At 41.1% G+C, this 21,562-nt stretch overlaps 1 protein-coding gene across 5 annotated transcripts in view; it reads right to left on the bottom strand.

Annotated features, from left to right (window-relative positions):
* Window positions 1-21,562, bottom strand: part of LOC144524688 (uncharacterized) — a 62,731-nt gene that overhangs the window by 25,903 nt on the left and 15,266 nt on the right. For all 5 annotated transcript variants that reach the window (XM_078261123.1, XM_078261124.1, XM_078261126.1 and 2 more), the window contains one exon: window positions 7,508-7,590. In XM_078261123.1, coding sequence (XP_078117249.1) covers window positions 7,508-7,590 — 83 coding nt within the window. The remainder of the gene's footprint in view (window positions 1-7,507; window positions 7,591-21,562) is intronic.

The following is a 21,562-nucleotide window of genomic DNA, read 5'->3' as shown; positions in this document are numbered from 1 at the left end:
CATCACTTTAACATTTGCTAATTAGATTAAAATGCAAAGTCCAGCTGAGTCATTAGTGTAGTAGGTATTGTAGCAACACAAAGGTTTGACCTGCTGGTGGCGCTAGAGGGACAAGTCAAGGGAGCACCAAAGTCAGTTGGATTCATCCTCTGGAGACAATGAATGTCTGAACAAAATGTCATGGCAATCCATCCAATAGTTACTGATATATTGCAGTCCGGACCAAAGTGGTTGGACCAACTGACCAACCAATATAGCCATCATTTGGGTCACGCCATGCCATGGCTAAATACATGTGCCAGCTGGTCTTTGGCTCTTAAAGGGAAAGTGCATTGATTTTATACATCAAAGTCTGTTTACAGGTGTTGTGGGGTACTATTGTATGTGTGCGAAATGTTGTATAAAAGGCTTTTGTGGTTCCAGAGGGAGCTGTGCAAATTTGGATAAATGTCCTCAAGTGATGTCACTTGAGTCAGCGTCAGTTGGGTCTGAAGAACACAAGTCTGAATATGACTGCTGAATCTCTGCTTGAGGCTACATCAGCCGCTATCAGCATAACACACAAAAAGCTCTGTCCAAACTGTTGATGGTTGAGTTGCATTGTGGGTAATGACCTTGCCGGTTTTGACAAGGAAGAACAATGCAGGGATAAAAAAGGCAATATCTGCTGCATCAGTATTTTTTACCCTTACTGTCCATTACGAGTAGGCCTGTAACAGTTATTGCATAATTATCTAATCACAATATTTTTTAAGTATTGCCGTTTCTTTGTTTAACCGCAATTAATTGCTAACATTAGCTAAGGTCCTAAGGGGTATGACTGATGATAATTATCAGTTTTATGTTCATTTAAGAAAAAATACAATGTTTTATGATAATAAAGAGGCGTGGTTTCATGTGTTATTACATACATTATCTGGGTCACATAACAGTGATGTAACCAAAAGGTGTATCCTGGGATTCATTCAAAAGTTTATTTTTTTCTGAACAATAAATACATAGATATTTTTAAATTTGAATGAAAGAGACAATTCTATTGTTAATGGCAATTATTTCTGAGACAATTAATTGTACAGCAAAATTTGGAATTGTTACAGCTCTAATTGCGAGTCTTACAATGTTATAGGAGTACAACATTAAATCAGTGGAGTACTCTTTTAAAGATGATCATAGACTAATCTGCAGCTACCCTCTATCAGTGCTATAGGACAGCTTCATAGCACCAAACGCTGTATAATGTGTCCACTCCATGACCTCTGACCTGACCAGAGATTGTAAATGAACATTGCAATACAGACAAAAACCAGACACACTCAATATACATCGTCATTGTGACAAATACTAATTTGGAGCATCTCCAAATGAAGAAATGATCGCATATACTGTCCCAACAGATGGATGTAGTAATCCCCAGAGTCTGGACAGTGTTGAGACACCAAACAGAGGGAAACATAGGCAAAAGGAACTGTGAACAAAGAAGGAGCAGTGAAAAAAACAAACAACTGTGATCTAACTATTTTGAGAATTCACATCCCTGAGCCACAAAAATGCTTTAGAAGAGACTTAAAAAAAGACACACATTCTTTATAAACTAGCTGTGTCATTCCTGTCTTACTCCTGGTGGGGAATCCTTGAGCATTCTTTCCTTTCTCTTAAGATACACTTTCTGGTTGGAACTAAATTACAGTGAAATATGTTTGGAATCTCAACCTGGAACCAGTGCAAAGACGCTTAAGATTTTTGGGTCATACGCTAAACAACATGTCACAAAAAGAATGAGCTTATTTATTTTTACATTAAAGATTTTACATCATGTACAAGCAGCTTTTTCAGATCTTGGCATATGTTATATGAAAAAACATCACAAAATTAAGTACAAATTTAATTTGCAGTCACAAACTGTCTGCATGAAGGGCTAAATATGGCACCTCTAACATTATTTTGATGAGTTGCCATCAAACCTCACAGTTTCTGTGAAGAAATGTTGGCTGCAAATTTTCCTCTTATTTGCCCGGACCTTTAAGTGAACTGCTATATTTACTTGAGGAGCTTCCAACCAGCTTTTGATGATGCTTCAGAGGCCTTTCTGCACTGCCAAAATGAAAAATCAGGGGGAAACACCAGCCGAAGGTGCCATTTAGTGTACTATTTTAGGCACAATACTTTATTAAGTTAAAGGTCTGCACTAAGAAAGCTGACAAAGGCCACTGCTTCAATGGAAGGTCAATATACATTCCCTCAGTTACAAACATGACTACACATACATATTAAAAATAACATCATGGGAATTTCAAGGCAGTCTAAGGTCAATATTAAGGGGAACTGACCTTGGCTTACACAATGAGAAGATGGTAACCTTTGACAGGGAAACAATGCCATGGACAGAGTGAGAAATAGGAGGAGAGGGAAACTAAAACCTCTCTACATTGTTTTTGGGTCTGGACATGTAGAGTACATTGTCAGGGGAGCTGGAGTGAAACGCATTTGTATTTATGAGCTAGTGATGGAGTACTCAAGTCCTGGACTCGGACTCAAGTCTGACTCAAGTCCCTATTCTCTGGACTCTGGACTCGACTTGAACTTGTACACTGATGACTTGGACTTGGAGATTTATGAAATCGGACTTGAGCATCATGAAATAGGACTCAGGAGTTCCTGACTACTTTTATGTGTAATAGGCAGTGATGGAGTACTCAAGTCCAACTCAACTTGAGTCCAACTCAATTTGCTATTCACCGGACTCGTGACTTGACTTGGACTCGTGCACTGATGACTTGGACCCGAGGATTTATGAAATCGGATTTGAGCATTCATGAAACAGGACTCAGGTGTTTCTGACTGCTTTTATGTGTAACAGGCAGTGATGGAGTACTCTAGTTGCTATTCTCTGGACTCGGACTCGTGTCCGACTCAAGTAGCTATTCCCTGGACTCTAGATTCATGACTCGATTCGGGCTCAAACTCAGGTAATGGTGACTCGACTCGGACTCTTCTTTGGTGACTCGGACTTGGACTCTAACTCTAACACTGGGGACTCGAGACTTAACTCCGACTCGACAGTTGGTGACTCGACTACAACACTATTATGAGCTGCTTGCCTAATAATACAGATTCTAAGAGCACATTTTTTTTACTTTGTGAAGCATTTCATTTTCCATTCACTGCAAGGAGAGGATGATAAAGGACATTTGGGGAGATGAAGAAGCCTCTGCAGTGTATTCGTATGTACAGTGGGGAGAACAAGTACTTGATACACTGCCGATTTTGCAGGTTTTCCCACTTACAAAGCATGTAGAAGTCTGTAATTTTTATCATAGGTACTCTTCAACTGTGAGCGACGGAATCTAAAACAAAAATCCAGAAAATCACATCACATTTTTAAGTAATTAATTTGCATTTTATTGCATGACATAAGTATTTGATACATCAGTATTGCCGAACTTAATATTTGGCACAGCAACCTTTGTTTGCAATTACAGAGATCATATGTTTCCTGTAGTTCTTGACCAGGTTTGCACACACTGCAGCAGGGATTTTGGCCCACTCCTCCATACAGACCTTCTCCAGATCCTTCAGGTTTCCGGGCTATCGCTGGGCAATACGGACTTTCAGCTCCCTCCAATGATTTTCTATTGGGTTTAGGTCTGGAGACTGGCTTGGCCACTCCAGGACCTTGAGATGCTTCTTACGGAGCCACTCCTTAGTTGCCCTGGCTGTGTGTTTCGGGTCGTTGTCATGCTGGAAGACCCAGCCACGACCCATCTTCAATGCTCTTACTGAGGGAAGGAGGTTGTTGGCCAAGATCTCGTGATACATGGCCCCATCCATCCTCCCCTCAATACGGTGCAGTCGTCCTGTCCCCTTTCCAGAAAAGCATCCCCAAAGAATGATGTTTCCACCTCCATGCTTCACGGTTGGAATGGTATTCTTGGGGTTGTACTCATCCTTCTTCTTCCTCCAAACACGGCGAGTGGAGTTTAGACCAAAAAGCTCTATTTTTGTCTCATCAGACCACATGACCTTCTCCCATTCTTCCTCTGGATCATCCAGATGGTCATTGGCAAACTTCAGATGGGCCTGGACATGCGCTGGCTTGAGCAGGGGGACTTTGCGTGCACTGCAGGATTTTAATCCATGACCGCGTAGTGTGTTACTAATGGTTTTCTTTGAGACTGTGGTCCCAGCTCTCTTCAGGTCATTGACCAGGTCCTGCCGTGTAGTTCTGGGCTGATCCCTCACCTTCCTCATGATCATTGATGCCCCACGAGGTGAGACCTTGCATGGAGCCCCAGATCGAGGGAGATTGACCATCATCTTGAACTTCTTCCATTTTCTATTAATTGCGCCAACAGTTGTTGCCTTCTCACCAAGCTGCTTGCCTATTGTCCTGTAGCCCATCCCAGCCTTGTGCAGATCTACAATTTTATCCCTGATGTCCTTACACAGCTCTTTGGTCTTGGCCATTGTGGAGAGGTTGGAGTCTGTTTGATTGAGTGTGTGGACAGGTGTCTTTTATACAGGTAACAAGTTCAAACAGGTGCAGTTAATACTAGGGCTGTCAATCGATTAAATATCTAATTAATTACATACTCTGTGATTAATTAATAGAAATTAATCGCATACATATTTAACGGTGCCTGAACCGATACTTTTTAAGAAAGTAAAAAAAGAAAAGAAAAAAAAGGGTACTAAACAACAGTTGGTGACATTAAAGAACGGCTTGTTTATTGCTAAGGCCATACGGTCAAAATTAAATGATTTAATAATAATGTATAACAATAACAACAATAATAACTTATTTCACTAGTAAATTGCTGTTGAACGACAAAAACAACCACCAGATGGGAAAAGGACATTTAGAATAACTTCAAATGCACCACGAGGCTATAGTTTACCAGCACCGTCTGCGTTGTTTTTTCGACGGCAGCTGCAGATTGTTGAATCCTCTACAGTAAAACACAGTCAAACTTTACACCATTTAGCGTTAGCTGTCAGCATTTTAACGGTTTTTAATCCAGCTACTAGCTAGCGGTAGGCTAACGTCAGCTGCTGTCGAGTATAGTGTTAACTAGCGTCACGTGCAGTGGTGTTTGTGTTGCCTGTATCGCTGTTTCAGAGCATCAGAGAGAAGCCCAGGCATATCAGTGGCACCAGATTTCGGTAGCCAGGGTTGGCAGGAAGAAGATTTTTACAAGTAAATGTTCCAATTAATGATCCAGACAGCGCATTCTCGTCTCCCTCCTTCATTTTACAGTCGAATGGTGGCTAGAACGGCTCTGGGTCAAACGTCAATATGGAATGGATTAATAACAGGTCTGTGAGAGCCGGAATTCTTACTGGTTGGTAGGTGATCAAATACTTATGTCATGCAATAAAATGCAAATTAATTATTTAAAAATCATACAATGTGATTTTCTGGATTTTTTTTTTCTCTCACAGTTAAAGTGTACCTATGATAAAAATTACAGACCTATACATGCTTTGTAAGTAGGAAAACCTGCAAAATCGGCAGCGTATCAAATACTTGTTCTCCCCACTGTATATCTAAGAGAACAGGTTGATGTCACTAGAAAATTATAGCTCGCAATTATTGTATCTGTAAGTTTTGTGCTTATTTAAGTCCTGCAATAATAGATTTTCACTGAAGTGTCAGAATAAAAAGAGGACCTAGTTTAGATGTAGTCTAAAGCTCAGACATGAAAGACTGTTTCCACTTTGTTGCACTGTCTAATAATCCCCAGCGCCTCAGCTAAAATTCCTGCTGTGGCTTCACCCACACCCACACACACACACACACACACACACACACACACACACACACACACCTCCCTGACCTCCCAATGCACGTCTTCCTTGTTCCCATTATATCAGCAGCATGTGTGATATCCATCTGTATAGACAGTGTGCATCTGGGTTTTGTGTATGTGTGTGTGTGAGAGAGATGATACTAGCTTTCTCTGTTCCTTCATTTCCTGCCAAGAGCAGCGAGCAGATCTAGATTGTTAAAGCTGGCCTGATCTTCTCTGCTGTGTCTGTGTACATAATCTCATTGCTGATATGACGTAGACTTTCATACAGTATTAGTACTACCCACCCATTCTGACACATAGTTTATTGTCATCCTAGGTAAAAGCAGCAGTTCCTGAGAAACTATTTTGAACTTATAGCACAATGCAGAGATTTACAAATTAAAATCTACCACTTTGCGGATGTTCCTACTAAGTGAGACCATAGACTGAATAAAAGAAGTGGCCACTATTACGTCACTCACTGGTTTGTGTTTTGAAGCCTCAAGTTTGGGATCTTGGCCCTCGCCATCTTGTTTTGTTGGAACAGGTAGTGACCAGAGAATGGAGCTGGGGAGGCGTTAAGAGCGAATAAAACTAGACACACACATACATACATACACACACACACAACACAAACCTCTCTCTCTCTCTCTCTCTCTCTCTCTCTCTCTCTCTCACACACACACACAGACGTATGTGAATAAAGCTAGGCACACATACACACACACACACACACACACACACACACAACACACTCTGCACTCTCTCACACACACACACACACACACACACACACACACACACACACACACACACACACACACATTCACTCACCAATATTGAACAAATATGTATGCTGATTTATTGTTGGCCTAATATCAGTTTTAGGCTGTGCTTTTATCTGTATAAATTTAAACTGTTCAGATGTATGTGGCTTGGACGCAATGTCTTCTGAATATTGAGTAGGAAAAAATGCAAATAAAACTCAGCAGTTCATAACCACTGTCTTTAGCTTCTTTAAAAATGGAAACTTTTGTATGACTTGACTTGTGACTTGCTTGACCAAAGCTATGACTTGACTTGCTTGATTTTCACAAAAAATGACTTGGACTTGCTTGAGACTTGAAGGTTAAGACTTGAGACTTGCTTGTGACTTGCCCATGTGTGACTTACTCCCATCTCTGGTATTTGGATTCAGAAGACTTTCATGTACTGCTGGAATATTTGAACTTAAATACACAAACTGTGCATCATAAGCAGATAGATCCATGTCACTGAAAATACTAGTTAATCTAGTCTTGGGTGTCTCAAATGTTAGAAATTCAAACACTGCAAATGTTGTTTTTTTTGTTAATAATCTGCCGTTTTGTTTTAACAACATGAATAAATTACAAATTCTGCACATCATGGCTGTGGTCACATTGGCCACAGAATATTCGTGAATATACGAATGAAAAGCTGGGGCGTGTGAAGGTGATCGAGGTTCTAATGACGATCCAAATTAGCTGGTCTCGGTGTCAATTAATCATGCAATTTCTTATCAGTGGAAAGTGAGATTAGTTGACAATTCTATAAATGTAACCACAAAAAAAGCCAGATTGTAGCAAAAAAAGGAACGGGCTAGAAACATGTGAAATGAAGATCTGTTACTTTGTTATAATAACATATCGAGAGTGGCTTTCTTCACTTTTTAAATGAACATTTAATCAAATTGTTACCTGAGCACTCTTCCACGACATCAGCAGACTCCTGATTGGCCATCACATCTGGAGCTCCCGATGCCATGACAGCGCTGTCACTGCTGTGAGACAGGGAGAGAGATAGATGAGCATAACTGTTCCTCAATAAAAAAACATTTGTGCAATAACGTAACGATAACATGACTAATTGGATTGATTTGCACAGTTCAGCAGAACTCTGAAAAATTCCAGTCAGTCAAGGTGAGGGAGGATTCTCATGCTTGCCTGATAATAATGCATGCAACCAATTTTTTTTAGCAGGAAATAGTTTTTTTCTTCCATGACACCTTTTGTAGCTGTCCCTCGCTGGATTACATAGTGATTAAAGTCCTGTTTGAGAGTGTCGTGACTGCCAGTGAAAGTGGCTTGGCACGTGTAACCTGAAATCACACAGGACTGCACAGGCTTATTTAAAGGATTACCAGGTGCGTCCCACTTAGCACTTTCTTTCAAGGTGTGTTAATAGAAACCGAAAAATCTGCAAACCATTTGTTAATACATGATGGTACCCATAAAGCCCATTTTCATTTAGATATCTGGAGGTGAGAGGTCAAGGGACCCCTTTGAAACATTGCCATGCCAGTTTTTCCCTCTCCAAAATTTAGCCTAACTTTGGAGTGTTAGTTTCACATTACACCAATATATAACTTCACTGTAGCTTTAAAACCGACCAAGCCTAAAGCCTATGAAAGACAGTAAGTCGGCCTTAAAGATCCAGGGCTTTTGAGAAAACATTCGGCACCAGAAGCCACCCCCCCACTGCCTGTAACAAGCCACTGCCTTATACAATCATACATCCATTTCTTCGCTCCTTAAAAGTTAAACATGTGTAGTGTTTCTTAAATTGTTGAAACAATCTTCAGTTTGCTTATTTAAACTTAAGCTGTTACGGTATGTTACACTTCAGTCCGATCTAAATGCCATCTCCAGTCCAATCCTTTGCTAAAATCCAAACAGTCTCAACTGAGGCATCTCAGCTGTTTCCAGTGTTCTGCTCTGCTCTGCCATCCACTTCAGTCAGCTGAAAACGTTCACGTCTTAGCACCAGCAGATGCCCAGCAACCCCCGACACAAACTCAAACAGACCTGACATCCCATTACAAACTGATATCTTGTTATTGCTCGGACTGTGAGGCAGCATGGAGCTCATTACTCCGCTAAGTGAACCTCTACTGTACGAGAGAACAGTATCAGAGGCCGGTGTTGGATACATTTCAAAATGATAATAACATTTTAGTTTTGTAAGTCATCATAATCACAAACCCCCAGTTTTAAGTGTCTGCCTTGTCCAGCAGACAGGAAGTTGGAGGCCATGTGATAGATCAGCGCCGGCACGATGAACCAGTTAGCCGCTCTCTCACAGAGGGATGATTAATTCACCAAGTTTTACATGACCTCGGGCTCAAATCTAGTTAGCTATGCACGTTATGTACTAGACTTCCTGTGCAGTTTGGCAGGAAGCTGAGCCAATACTGATTTCAGTAAATGTACATCTGAGAATAATTGTGGCTATGTCAACATACATTTGGTGCAGTCATTTTCACAGAATTTATGGACGTCATGAGAATAGGGAGGATAGGGGAGATATGAGAATGTTTTCTTAGGCCAAACTTTTCATTTACAGCATACGTAAATGAGCTTGAAACCGTCCAGCCTCCAAAACAGCTGTGATGGGCTACTACAAGGCAAAACAGATGGGAGAGTATCTATGTTCTCAGGGTCCTATGTTCATCAGCTCAATATCTTATTAATATGACACATTAAGGAGAACCTTCAAAGGGTTTTATGTTCTCAGCAATGTTTTTCCCTAGGTCAAAACTTCATTGTATGTTTCACTGGGTCAATATGTTGAACACGGGCTGTAACTAACAATTATTTTCATTGTCGATTGATCCATTGTTTGCCCAAGATGTCATCCTCAAATGTCTCGTCCACAACTCAAAGATATTCAGTTTACTGTCACAGAGGAGTGAACTAGAAAATAATAACATTTAAGAAGCTTGGATGAGAATTGTTTTGAACTCAAACCAATTAATAGATAAATAGTTGGATATTAATTCAATAGTTGACAACTAATCGATTAATCTTTGCAGCTCTAATTACCCACATAGCTTACTGCCTACGTATTTTACAGTGGCGGATCTAGAAAATTTTACATGGGGTGGCAAAGGGGTAGCGAGAGATCTTGGCAGGGTGGCAGGGGAAGGTACATGGGAACCAGACTGTGCGAATGCCGCTCTGCATGTTTGATGCAGGGGCGTAGCTAAGTATTTGAAGGGCAGGGGGCTAAGATTACAGCTACAATTATTTTTCTTGACTTTGACTTTGGACATCGATATCTTCACAGTGGATGAACAGATTTTTAAGATATCCCTTACCAATCTCTTACAATGTTTTGTATTGTTTATATCCTGGACGTATAGCTCTGGGAACATAGGGATGACAACGTATGTGCAATACAGTAACTAGACGAAAGCCTGCCTTATTATCACTGGTCTGGGTGACAGTACAAGTGTAGGAGAGATTAAAATGATGATGCTGCTTGAGGAAAAGTCAGAGGATCAACAAAGGTAATGCAATTCATCCTGAAGGGAACACGAATGTCTGATTTTTCTTAAAACCTCAAATAATAACAACATCATAGTGGCGCTAGAGGTAAAGTCAGGGGATCGCTAAAGACATTTGGATTAATCCTGTGGGAACCATGAATGTCTGCACAAAAATGTCATAGCAATTCATCCAATAGTTATATTTCCAAAGTGGTGGACAGATCGACCGACCAACATGAATGTCAACATTTTCACGTTTTCTAAAAACACCCATTGGTTATACCAGCGACATAAAATGACTAAGCTCTAGTGCTAATATTCCAATTGTATGCCTCACAAGTCGCATGCTTAACTGTAAGCCAAAGCGGATGAGAAGTTCTCAAAGTACTATGGATAAAATCGTCTCTTCTGAGCATAGACGTCAACATACCCGTCTCCATGACATCAGAGCAAACTCCATCCGCTGATGAAGACCATGTCATATGGTTAACAGCTCCAGAAAAAGCTAATAAGTCAACCTTGAGTTGGGATCATATAAGCATAACAATAAATATGCTTAAATATGGTGGAGAAATGATTGTCATTTCTTCAATTCCTTTAGAAAGTTTACAAGAAAACCATGTTTGCTCTGAGTGTGACCAGGCTCTTTCTCTCCATTAAGGAAGCGGCTGGAGAGCTTCTTGTCAACTGTGTTTACAGTGAGTTTGTCTTCTAGAAACAGATGGAACATTCCAGAGGGTTTGTTGACGTGCTGAGAGGCTTTCGTCAGTATTACTATTATGCAGCCATTAGCTATTATCATCAACTCAACCCATGTTAAAGTCATGAGAATCATCAGCATCGCCACCTTTACCTTCCTTATCATCTACAGCAGAGAGAGAAACAACTGAACTCAACTGTAACAGTCTGTGACATCCCTTCTTAAATAAACCATAAACTGTGGTATTTACAATATTTTGATATTCGCATTATTGCATCTCATGGCCATAAACAAAGACACACACTGGTGGTGTTGTTGCTGTTGTGAGCTGATAGTACTGGACCGATCTATTTCCTGTATGATGCCACAGGAAGACACTACGGTCAAAAGTTCACCCACACCCACACACACACACCCACCCACCCACACTCACCCACCCACCCACCCACCCACACCCACACTCTAGTTACAGAGCCTTAATAACATCTCTAGGAAACAGATACTTATACAACAACACAGATAAACACAGACATTCATGTAGTATGTTGTCTATGATATGAACTCAGGAAATGATGAAGTGCCAGGGAGAGAAGGGAAACCAGTCTAAAAACCCAATAACACCAACACAGGGCTACATGTTCTATCAACAGGTGAAACAAACGTATTGACATTTTAAAATGTACTCTTATATTTGGGATCTAAAAAATTAAACCTGTATATGGCCGGGCTGTGAGACGTTTTTTCGGAGAAATGCTACAATATGACTGCCTGATAAAGAAAGGAATAGTGTAAAGTTATTTTTCAATTGTGAAAAACAGTCTCATTCTTGTTCTTGGTGTCAGTTAATGAGATGATCAATACCACTCTCATGTCTGTGCATTATGGAACTGAAGCTAGGCGGCGGTTAGCTTAAGTTACTGTAGCATAACGACCGGAAACAGGGTGAACAGCTAGCCTGGCTCCCTCTAAATTGAAAAACCACTGCCTACTTACACCTCTTAAGCTCATTAATTTACACATGGTATCCCATTTGTTCATTCCAGACAAAAAAGGAAATTACAAGTTATTCATACTATAACTATTTAACGCTAGCTAAGCTAGGCTACAGCAAGCTAGCCGACTTCCGGCTCTCAGATATGAATGCTGTATCAAACTTCTCATCTAATTCTCAGCAAGAAAGCGAATAAGCATGTATTCCAAAATGAATAGTCCTTAAGTCAAGTCGAAGGACAGTTTTATGAGTAATTATTAAGCTCAGGGTCAAAATGACTGACATGCACCCACTTCCAAGGCTGACTCCCCATGGTGACATCCGTGGCTTTCATCTCTGAGAAGGATGGAGGGATGAAGAGAAAGGAGAGGGAAACAGAAATGGACAGAAAAACAAATTTGAAAAGAGAAGAGATAAACAAGACAGGGGAAGACAATTATAGATGAGAGGATGAGTATGGGACACAAATAAAGAGCGAGGGGGAGTGAAAGAAGGCAAGAGAGAAGGAAGACAGTGAGAAAAACAAGGAGACAGGGACAGACAAGACAGAGGGAGGGTGGGGGGTCAAAGAGAGGGGTTGTGGGAAAGAGCATGAAAGGAAAGAAGAGCCAGTTAGATAAACAGACGAATATTAGGAAAAACAGAGGGACAAAAAGAGAAAACCGACTTTGGTTGTCAACCAAAGATTGTAAGAAGCCCGTAGTGAAAAATATTTTCTCACTTACACATATTAAAAATCAGTAAACAAAGGCTTGGAATTGGCTTAGCAACAATAAACTTGGAAAGACAAGCAAAAATAAATCTAGTAGGCCTACAGATGATTCTTGTGCAATTGCCATATTTTCCAACAAACCTCTCCGTAAATGATGGTACTTTTGGGGGGTATTTTTCCCATCTATATTTAAACATTGGGGGACAAACTGGTTTCTAAATAAAAGAGTTTTAAAAAAGTAATGTCACAGCAGGCAACATTAGCAAGCTCTGCAAAAAGAGAACTTATTTGCGATGCTTAATAGTTTCAGATCCATTAAGCCTATCTCTTTGTAGTGCATGTCAACTTCATCAGGTTTGAATGTAATGGCTGATTAAAAGAGTTTATATGCCCTCAGATAAAACACTATTATGGGACACTGGATCATAATCCAATAATAATAATAATAATAACTGAGTTTGCAACATACAGCATATCCCACAGTTCACAATACATCCATTGGTTCATCCACTGACAGTGTACTCCAACTACAGCTCAGTAGCCTATGTAGGCTACAGCACACACTACTCGAGCATCTATTGTAAGTAAAAAAAATGTAGATTGACCAAACCCTTCAGACCTGCACCCCTTTACATTAATCTGATGGCAATTGTGTTGGTCTTTTTGGAGTTTAAATGTGTGTTTTGCAACATTGCCTCCTTCCAACATTTCTTATGCACAGAGGAAATAAAAATCTGTTTAATAAACTGGAAAACTCAATAAACACATCTGAATGACGAAAGCAATCAGTTCAACAGACAGATGAAGCCAGCAATGCTACGTATTAGTCTAGTCTTATAGTCAATATTACACATTCACAGCTGTGTTAACCAAATATAATGCATAAGCTAAATCAAGCAGTAATCATTCTACAGCGTTAACATGGAGGGCGTGGAACCCTATAAACACATCTTTTCTCATAACATTAAAACTATATTTCACAGTCCAGCAAAACATTTTACAAGCTGGAGCTCCCTCTTTACTTTATATTCTCATATACAACAGCACGCTACATCACTTTGTAGATCTGAACTTGTTTTTTTTTCAAAATGGAAAACCACAACAGCAATCTTGGGGCCTTGATTACTTATTTTTATGGCTATTTCAACAAAGTGTTTACTTTCAGACGGCTTTTATTTTTTGAATGTTATATTTTCTTGGACATATTTCTGGCAGCTGTTTCACTTAAGGATACTTCTACAGCAGTGGTTCCCAACCTGGGGTCCGGGGACCCCTCAGGGGGGCGGCAAAGATCACAGGGGGTGCGCAAGTGCAAATATATTTGCACATGTTAAACAAATTATGATAATACACTAGAATATATAATGTATACAAAAGTCTGTATAAAAACTATATATTTTTGTTCTCACTTAAAATTGTAGGCAGGCTACATAGTAGGCCAAACCTCCGGGACCTCTTAACCTGGGGCCCTTTCTGTCATCAGGTCAGCTGCTAGCTGCTATCATCCTCGTTTGTCCTTCCGCCACGGCATCACTATTTCATGAATGAAACATGGCGGAGAAACGTAAAAGTGCTGATAACTCCTCTGTATCAAAAAAGAAAGTAAGGCTCTATCTCGAGAGTTACCTCAACTTCGGTTTCGGAGGGGAGGCTCAGCTTTTCTTAGACATAAGTAGGGGGGGGCGCCAAGGAAAAAAGGTTGGGAACCACTGTTCTACAGAGTTGCAGTGTAACCATTATATGGATTAGCATGTAGAGGTATTCGGACCAGTAGGGGGTCTACCTTTAGTAGACACATGACATAACGTCATTGACACCACGCACGCAATTCAGATCAACATGGGAGTGAATGATGAGTGTAAATGAACACTAAGCTTCTTTGTTATAAATGACTATAACTTGACTTTGTCCACTGGGTTGCTGTCCTTCTGACGTAAAACAAATCTAATCTAGTTCAGCCTTAAACCCTCAATGGAACCAGTCACTGGACTCAGTGCACCACGACTTACGCTGCAGACTAATTGGCTCTTGTTCAGATGTCGGACGTGATGTGGACTGCGACGACTCTGAAGATCCCCCAACGGTTCAGCCAAAAATTAAGCTTTTAATAAACCCATTCATGATTTTAAAATGATTTCTACGTCTACAGGCACATCTCGTGCTTGTATACATATGGATAAGGGATAATCTAATGTAGTAACATGGGGGCTTCTATAGTAGGTCCTATTACAGACATTGTGCTTTTACAACACAAATCCACTCCACTCCAGTCCTAATCCTTCTGTGCCACCAGTACTTAACTGGGCTAATATGGACCTGATTACATTACTACAGCAACTAGGTACCACAGAGTAAAAGATTTACAACCAATCAGCAGCAGAGGCAGAGCTTAGAAAGGGCAAATGTACTGTGTCCGGCAGCTTTTAACAAATGATGTTGACACTGTTGAGTAAAACACCCTTAGCACTGAAACCTGACGTCCATCGCTGCAGAGTTTCAGTGACCAGTTCACGGAATCTTTAATGCTTTCTCTCTTAGATACATGATTAAATTACAGTAACGATTTTTCATTATAGGCTCGAACAGAACAAACTCCTCAGCTGTGGTGGTTTTACAGTAAAAGCATAGCTAAACCTCAGTCATGTGAGAGCAGTTAGAGCAGAATGAGCAAACACTAGTGTGGGTTTTCAATGCTTTGCAGAATCTGGTATTATCTAGAAACGTTTACATTTTTTTTTTACAAATTATGCCTTGAGAATACGCATAATTAAAAAATGGATGTTTGAGGTAATGATCACTGCAACGTATCCACATACAACTGTTCATATTATAGCTTTATTTTTTCGGAATTTTGGGCCTTTATTTGACAGCTGAAGACAGGAAAGGGGAGAGAGAGAGAGAGAGAGAGAGAGAGAGAGAGAGAGAGAGAGAGCGAGAGAGAGCGAGAGAGAGCGAGAGAGAGAGCGAGAGAGAGAGGGAATGACATGCAGTGAAGGCCCGCGGGTCGGACTCAAATCCCGAGCCGCTGCGGTAAGGGCTAAGCATCAGTACACGGGGCGCACGGCCAACCAGGGAAGCTACAAGGGCACCTCGACAGTTTGTATTTGTATTATCTTACGCATGTCCAGCAGCACGAGCGACCGAGGCGCCTGCAGTGCAGAACCTGTTTAGACAGCAAAACTACTTTGTTAGGTTTAGGAAAGTCTCGCTTTGCCAGACCTTCCTCCACAACACTGCGGAAGAGGGTCTGCCTAGTCCACACAGCATTCTGGGATGGGAGAAAAACATGCTCTGGTTTATTGGCATTTCTTTAAACCAACCACAATCGCCTTGGGCGGTGCTAAGCGGTGCAGATGGAGCAACGGTGCCTCTGCAAAATAGCCTCGGGAAGGAACTTGTCTTTGTGGAACATGTGTACGTTCAAAAGTTGTTTACCCTGCAGAGATCTGAGTGTCGTCGACATAGAGTAGGTTTAGGGAAAAGACAGCAGTTTGGGTTTGTTTATAACGTAACTCACAGATGTGTCATTAGTTACATATGTAATTTACATAACAAAAGTAAGTTAAAATAAGTCAACATTGACTTTTGCTTTCACACAGGAAACAAACTCTTGGGTGACGTCCTGTGTTTGTTTGACCCATCCATCCACCCCGACCTCCTCCCTACTCAAGTCTTTATACAACGTCACCCAACTTCCTCCTTAGAGGCAGCCGTGCATATCTTGGCACATGATTACGTGGGTTACGAACCATTTAACTTGCATTACTTTTCCTAGGTATTGATACGAACAGTTAATGAGAACAGCCTGACCACTGTGATGGTTCTTTGGCGTTTCCGTGTATGGGGTGGAATAATCTGGACTATTAAAGCTCTGGCTACAATATACAGTTTGTTATTTTAGTAGGAACCCCCCTTCAATATATCACTGCTTGGAATCCATTTGGGAAACCTAAAAAGACAAGTGAAAGACCCTATTTTTAGGTGCTTGGCCAGAAAACTCAAGAATATATTCCCCATGTTTGAGACACAAAAAGACAAGCCCTAAACTTGACTCCCAGCCGAGTGAGAGGAGATGAGAGGCTGAGCCGAGGCAGTGCAGATGAATTGGCCACGCTAATATGATGTTAGTGGGTCTACGACGAGCCGCAAGCCTTCAATTTTACGCAGAGAGAAGGAGAGAGATGCAGAAAAGAATCAAGAAAGAGTTGTGAGGGAGTAAATGGGATTTTTCCAGTCAGCTGAAATGATACACTTGGCTGACTGGGTTGCGCCACTGAGTCCAGATATGCTGTAGCTGCAGACAGACATGTTGTGTATACAGACATAAGCAGCATGCATGTCAACTTCAAAGTGTGTACAGTACACAACATAAAGTATGTACCGTATGCAATTTAAGGAAGTGTACATTTAAACATTTTCAACTTGTCATTATTATATGTTTAAAAGAAGCTGAGATTGTACTGACATGCTGAAATAACACCGAGACAAGTTCCTTCCTGAGGCTATTTTGCAGAGGCACCGTGGCTCCGTCTGGCGCTTAGTGCCACCCAAGACGATTGTGATTGGTTTAAAGAAATGCCAACAAACCAGAGCACGTTTTTCTCCCATCACGGAATGCTGTGTTGACTAGCCAGACCCTCCTCCTCCGGTCAAATGTTGCGATCATCATTTCCGTTACATAACGCCTGTGTGCGATTTGAGATTACCTTGTCGAAATTCACACACTACGCAAGTAAGTACGCGTGTACACAGTGTACTACATGGAAGTGTACTAACGGAAGTATCCGATTTGATACACAGCATTGCTGTCAGTCCAGTCTTTGAGGTAAGCTAAGCTAACCGACATGACAGTGCGTCATCAATAATCTAATTTAACTCTTGGCAAGAAAACAAATGTTTTCCTCAAGATCAAACCAGAAATATCAGGAATTCAAACTTCATCATCAATCAACACCATAGATAAAGAAAAGTAGCTCTTCCTGGATCTGGATCATTTTGGGATGGACAATTGAATGCTGTACAAGATCCAGTCTTTCCTTCTGCTATCTTGTCACAAGTTTCTCTGCATGTTATCTATTAAAACATGAATGGGGGGACAGCATGTAAAAAAAGGGCAGCATCCACACAGAATAAACATCTTTCACTCTACCATTACTCTCTCCACAGATGTTAAAAAGCTTTTAGTTTTGTTATTGTATAACCCATCTCCATTCCTTGAAGGAGCTCAATTTGAGCCAAAGGGCCATAAAAGGATATGAGAAAGAATGTGGCCAGATAACACAGCTCCACACCAACATTTCTTTGTTCCCTCCTCCCCTCTTTATCTTTTCATTCTTTTTACCTCCGGTCTCAATATCTCACCATCCCTCCTCTCTCTGTCTTTGTCTGTTCCTCTGTCTCTCGGGAACTAACTGGGAACATGGCCTTTAAAACCACGGTATTTCCTCTTGACCCATTCAACAATTCAACGCCTGCACAGTCAGCAGGAGACGGTGACTATGAAGGAAATTATTTATTTAAATTTCAGTCCTGAGCTCTAAAGAATGACTGTTACTTTGACTTTCCCATGGCTTAAAATGCAGAAAGATTTCAGAAATTAACGGTACTGCCAAAACCTCCCAAGTGTGTTATAATAACTGCATGGGTCAGAATGGATAATATTGCTAATATCATTACACAAACATTAAAATAGACTCTAAATTGAAAACCTGGCACCATATTTGTGCCTTAGAATAAAAGTTTAGCTGACCACCATAACAAAAAGTTTCTGCTACCAAAAAGAGTAAAAGAAATATCAGAAAAATCTATTATTTTCTTATCTGTAATGTTGAAATGTTTCAACAACAATCTGCCAACAGACAAGTTTCCAGGCAACGTAATCAGTGACATGCGCACATTCATACAATACCCAGAATGAGGGAGGTTCTGTGTTCCTAACTTGTGCAGCTGACAAACTTTTATACAGTATATGCTAACGTTACTTTCTTAATGCTAATCTTACTTTTCAAAAAGGCTATTTGTGTGAGAGGGGGCTTCTGTAACCAAGTTGCCCTTTGATGTTGTTGCAGAGCTGCAAAGATTAAATGAATAATCGATTAGTTGTCAACTATTAAAGGACAATTCCGGCGCAAAATGAACCTAGGGGTTAATAACATATGTGTACCGTATGTGTCGATCGTTCTCTGGGATCTGTTTTTATGCTAATCAAATGCGTCTCTAGCTTTAAACAAGCTAATGCTAGCTTTTGGGGCAGATGGTAAATTGCTACTTTATACCACTAAGAAGGCTGAAAATAGCACCAAACTTCAACGGTAGCATAATGAGGGTCCCTACATGTAAACCGAAGCATTGAGAACTTTGTAAGTGTACAGACAGTTTATTAAAAAGATAGATTATAAAGACAGTAGCGTTCATGTTTACATGCGGGCGCCATCTTGGAAAACAGTCATGAGCAGTCGAATCACAAATGCTGTGTTTGAGCTATGTTACTGGTTACTGGTTGCACGGCGTTGGACATGTCCCCTTCACTTTCCATGTCGGTGCCCTCCATCCCCCACACTTACAACACGTCTGGGTACCATAAGTAGGCGAGTGTGCACGTTACTCAGATTGCATCAGTTGATTTATAGACTCGTACAGATATAGGCAATATTAAAATAATATATAATAAAAATATATAAGATCAGCAGGAAACCGATGGAGTGCCTACTTCAGGTAGGGAATGAGTCCTTACCCCAAGTGAAGGAGTTCAAGTACCTTGGGGTCTTGTTCGCGAGTGAGGGGACAATGGAGCGGGAGATTGGTCGGAGAATCGGCGCAGCGGGTGCGGAATTACATTCAATTTATTGCACCGTTGTGACGAAAAGAGAGCTGAGCCAGAAGGCAAAGCTCTCGATCTACCAGTCAGTTTTCGTTCCTAACCCTCACCTATGGTCATGAAGGCTGGGTCATGACCAAAAGAATGAGATCCAGGGTACAAGCGGCCGAAATGGGTTTCCTCAGGAAGGTGGCTGGTGACTCCCTTAGAGATAGGGTGAGAAGCTCAGTCCTCCGTGAGGAGCTCGGAGTAGAGCCGCTGCTCCTTCGCGTCGAAAGGAGCCAGTTGAGGTGGTTCGGGCATCTGGTAAGGATGCCCCCTGGACATCTCCCTAGGGAGGTGTTCCAGGCACATCCAGCTGGGAGGAGGCCTCGGGGAAGACCCAGGACAAGGTGGAGGGATTATATCTCCAACCTGGCCTGGGAACGCATTGGGATCCCCTAGTCGGAGCTGGTTAATGTGGCTCGGGAAAGGGAAGTTTGGTGTCCCCTGCTGGAGCTGCTACCCCCGCGACCCGACCCCGGATAAGCGGACGAAGATGGATGGATGGATGGATGGATGATCAGCAAGATATTTAAGAACAGTGTATATGATGGAATAGTGGCATTAGAATGTGCCAGAGGCCACCAAATTTGGGCTATTACTGCCAAAAATGTCTCCAGGGAGGCATGCCACAGGACCCCCCTACACTACCCCCAAATTTCTGTTCCATCAATCATAAATGAAATGTAGGCTACTTGAAATATGCGATTTGGTGAGACAAATAGTAGAAGATCTTTTCAATAAAAATCATCCTCCTGAACAATCTGTCCCCCTCAATTCGGAAATTAGGGCTACGCCCCTGGTTGCAGGCCTAGGTTTAGGACAGTCACAGTTAATTTCCCTATCGTTAGAGCTAACTTTGTGTATATTCACCGCTATCATTATCATTGCTACTAGCTGGCATTTCTTACTGGAATGTGTCATTTTAGCAAGGCATTCTGGATAGAAACCTGTCTATAGGTAATTAATCGGTCGGTAAGGTAATATGTAGGTAAGAAACATAGGTAAAATCTTGAACGTGCCCTTATACACGAGCCTTGAAATTCCTAACATTGTATTTAGCATTCAAACAGCCATGATTTAGTCCCGTCAAGCATCAGTGCCAACAAAAACAGTTGCCTTTCTAATCTGATGTGGGAATAGCCATTTGATATTGGAATGCACTTAAGTATATATTTGACTGAGAGACTTTGGTGTTTGAAAAATATGACCTACTGGGATTAAAGTGTTTTCCAGAGATTATTTGGTCAAACACAAGAACTAATGTGTCTTTTTCTTTATTTCTAAAATTGACACGACAGTGTCACACCAAACGGAAATTCAGGAAAGCCAACTTCAGATTAAAAATTATTGTTGAAAATAGCATTTTTGTCCAAATAGCTCCAAAATGCCTTTAACCCCTGAGGTTTGTTTACAATTTACAAACCCTTCTTTTGGGTTTGGGGTTTCTCCAGTCTTGCAGCTCTACTCTGCCACATTCTCTCCTCAATCTCCTCCTGTTTATAAGCGGGGCTGTGCTCTTAGCAACATGCCTTACATGGACTCAAGACAGAACCTGACCAAACACTCATCAGTCACTCTGCACAGTCTACATTCATTTACAGCTGCATCACCATTCCTGCTAAACAAACTTAACCTCCTGTGGTTACATAATGACTGATGGACCAGGGAGATATTGGGAAAGATGGGGCCTGGTGAGAAAGTGAGAACACACACTTGTCCTCAGCTTTGCAAATCTCATCTACTTTTACTGTGGAGCTCTACCACTGGTGGGCTGCATCTAAACCCTGATTTTTGGAAAAACTAAATCAAGACTAAAATACTAGGGGTAAAAACTAGCCTGGTCGACACCAGACCCTTCTCAGTTGTAACTGAGAGTGGGTCTGGGGAAGGTTCATTCACAGCCCATTTCCAAAGGGGCGTCACCAACGGACGCTGCTCAAATGCCTCTGTGCGCAATTGGATAGTCCTTCAACCAATCAGAGCGATGAAGGAGATGACGTATGCAGAGCGACGGAAAAACATCTCAACCAGAGATTAACTTTCTTAAAAAGTACTGGTTCAGGCACCGTTTAGGCACCGGCACCGTTTTAAAAGTATCGCTTTTGTACTGGTAAAAAACGATACCCAACCCTAGTTATAAGTTGTGAATGGTCATGATATTTTTTTAGTATGGGTCGTTGAAAAGCCATGGAAAAAATCTTAAACTTTGTCCATGAAAAT

The sequence above is a fragment of the Sander vitreus genome, chromosome 10 (genome assembly GCF_031162955.1).
Source record: "Sander vitreus isolate 19-12246 chromosome 10, sanVit1, whole genome shotgun sequence".
Classification (NCBI taxonomy): domain Eukaryota; kingdom Metazoa; phylum Chordata; class Actinopteri; order Perciformes; family Percidae; genus Sander; species Sander vitreus.
This window is presented reverse-complemented; position numbering and strand designations above follow the sequence as displayed.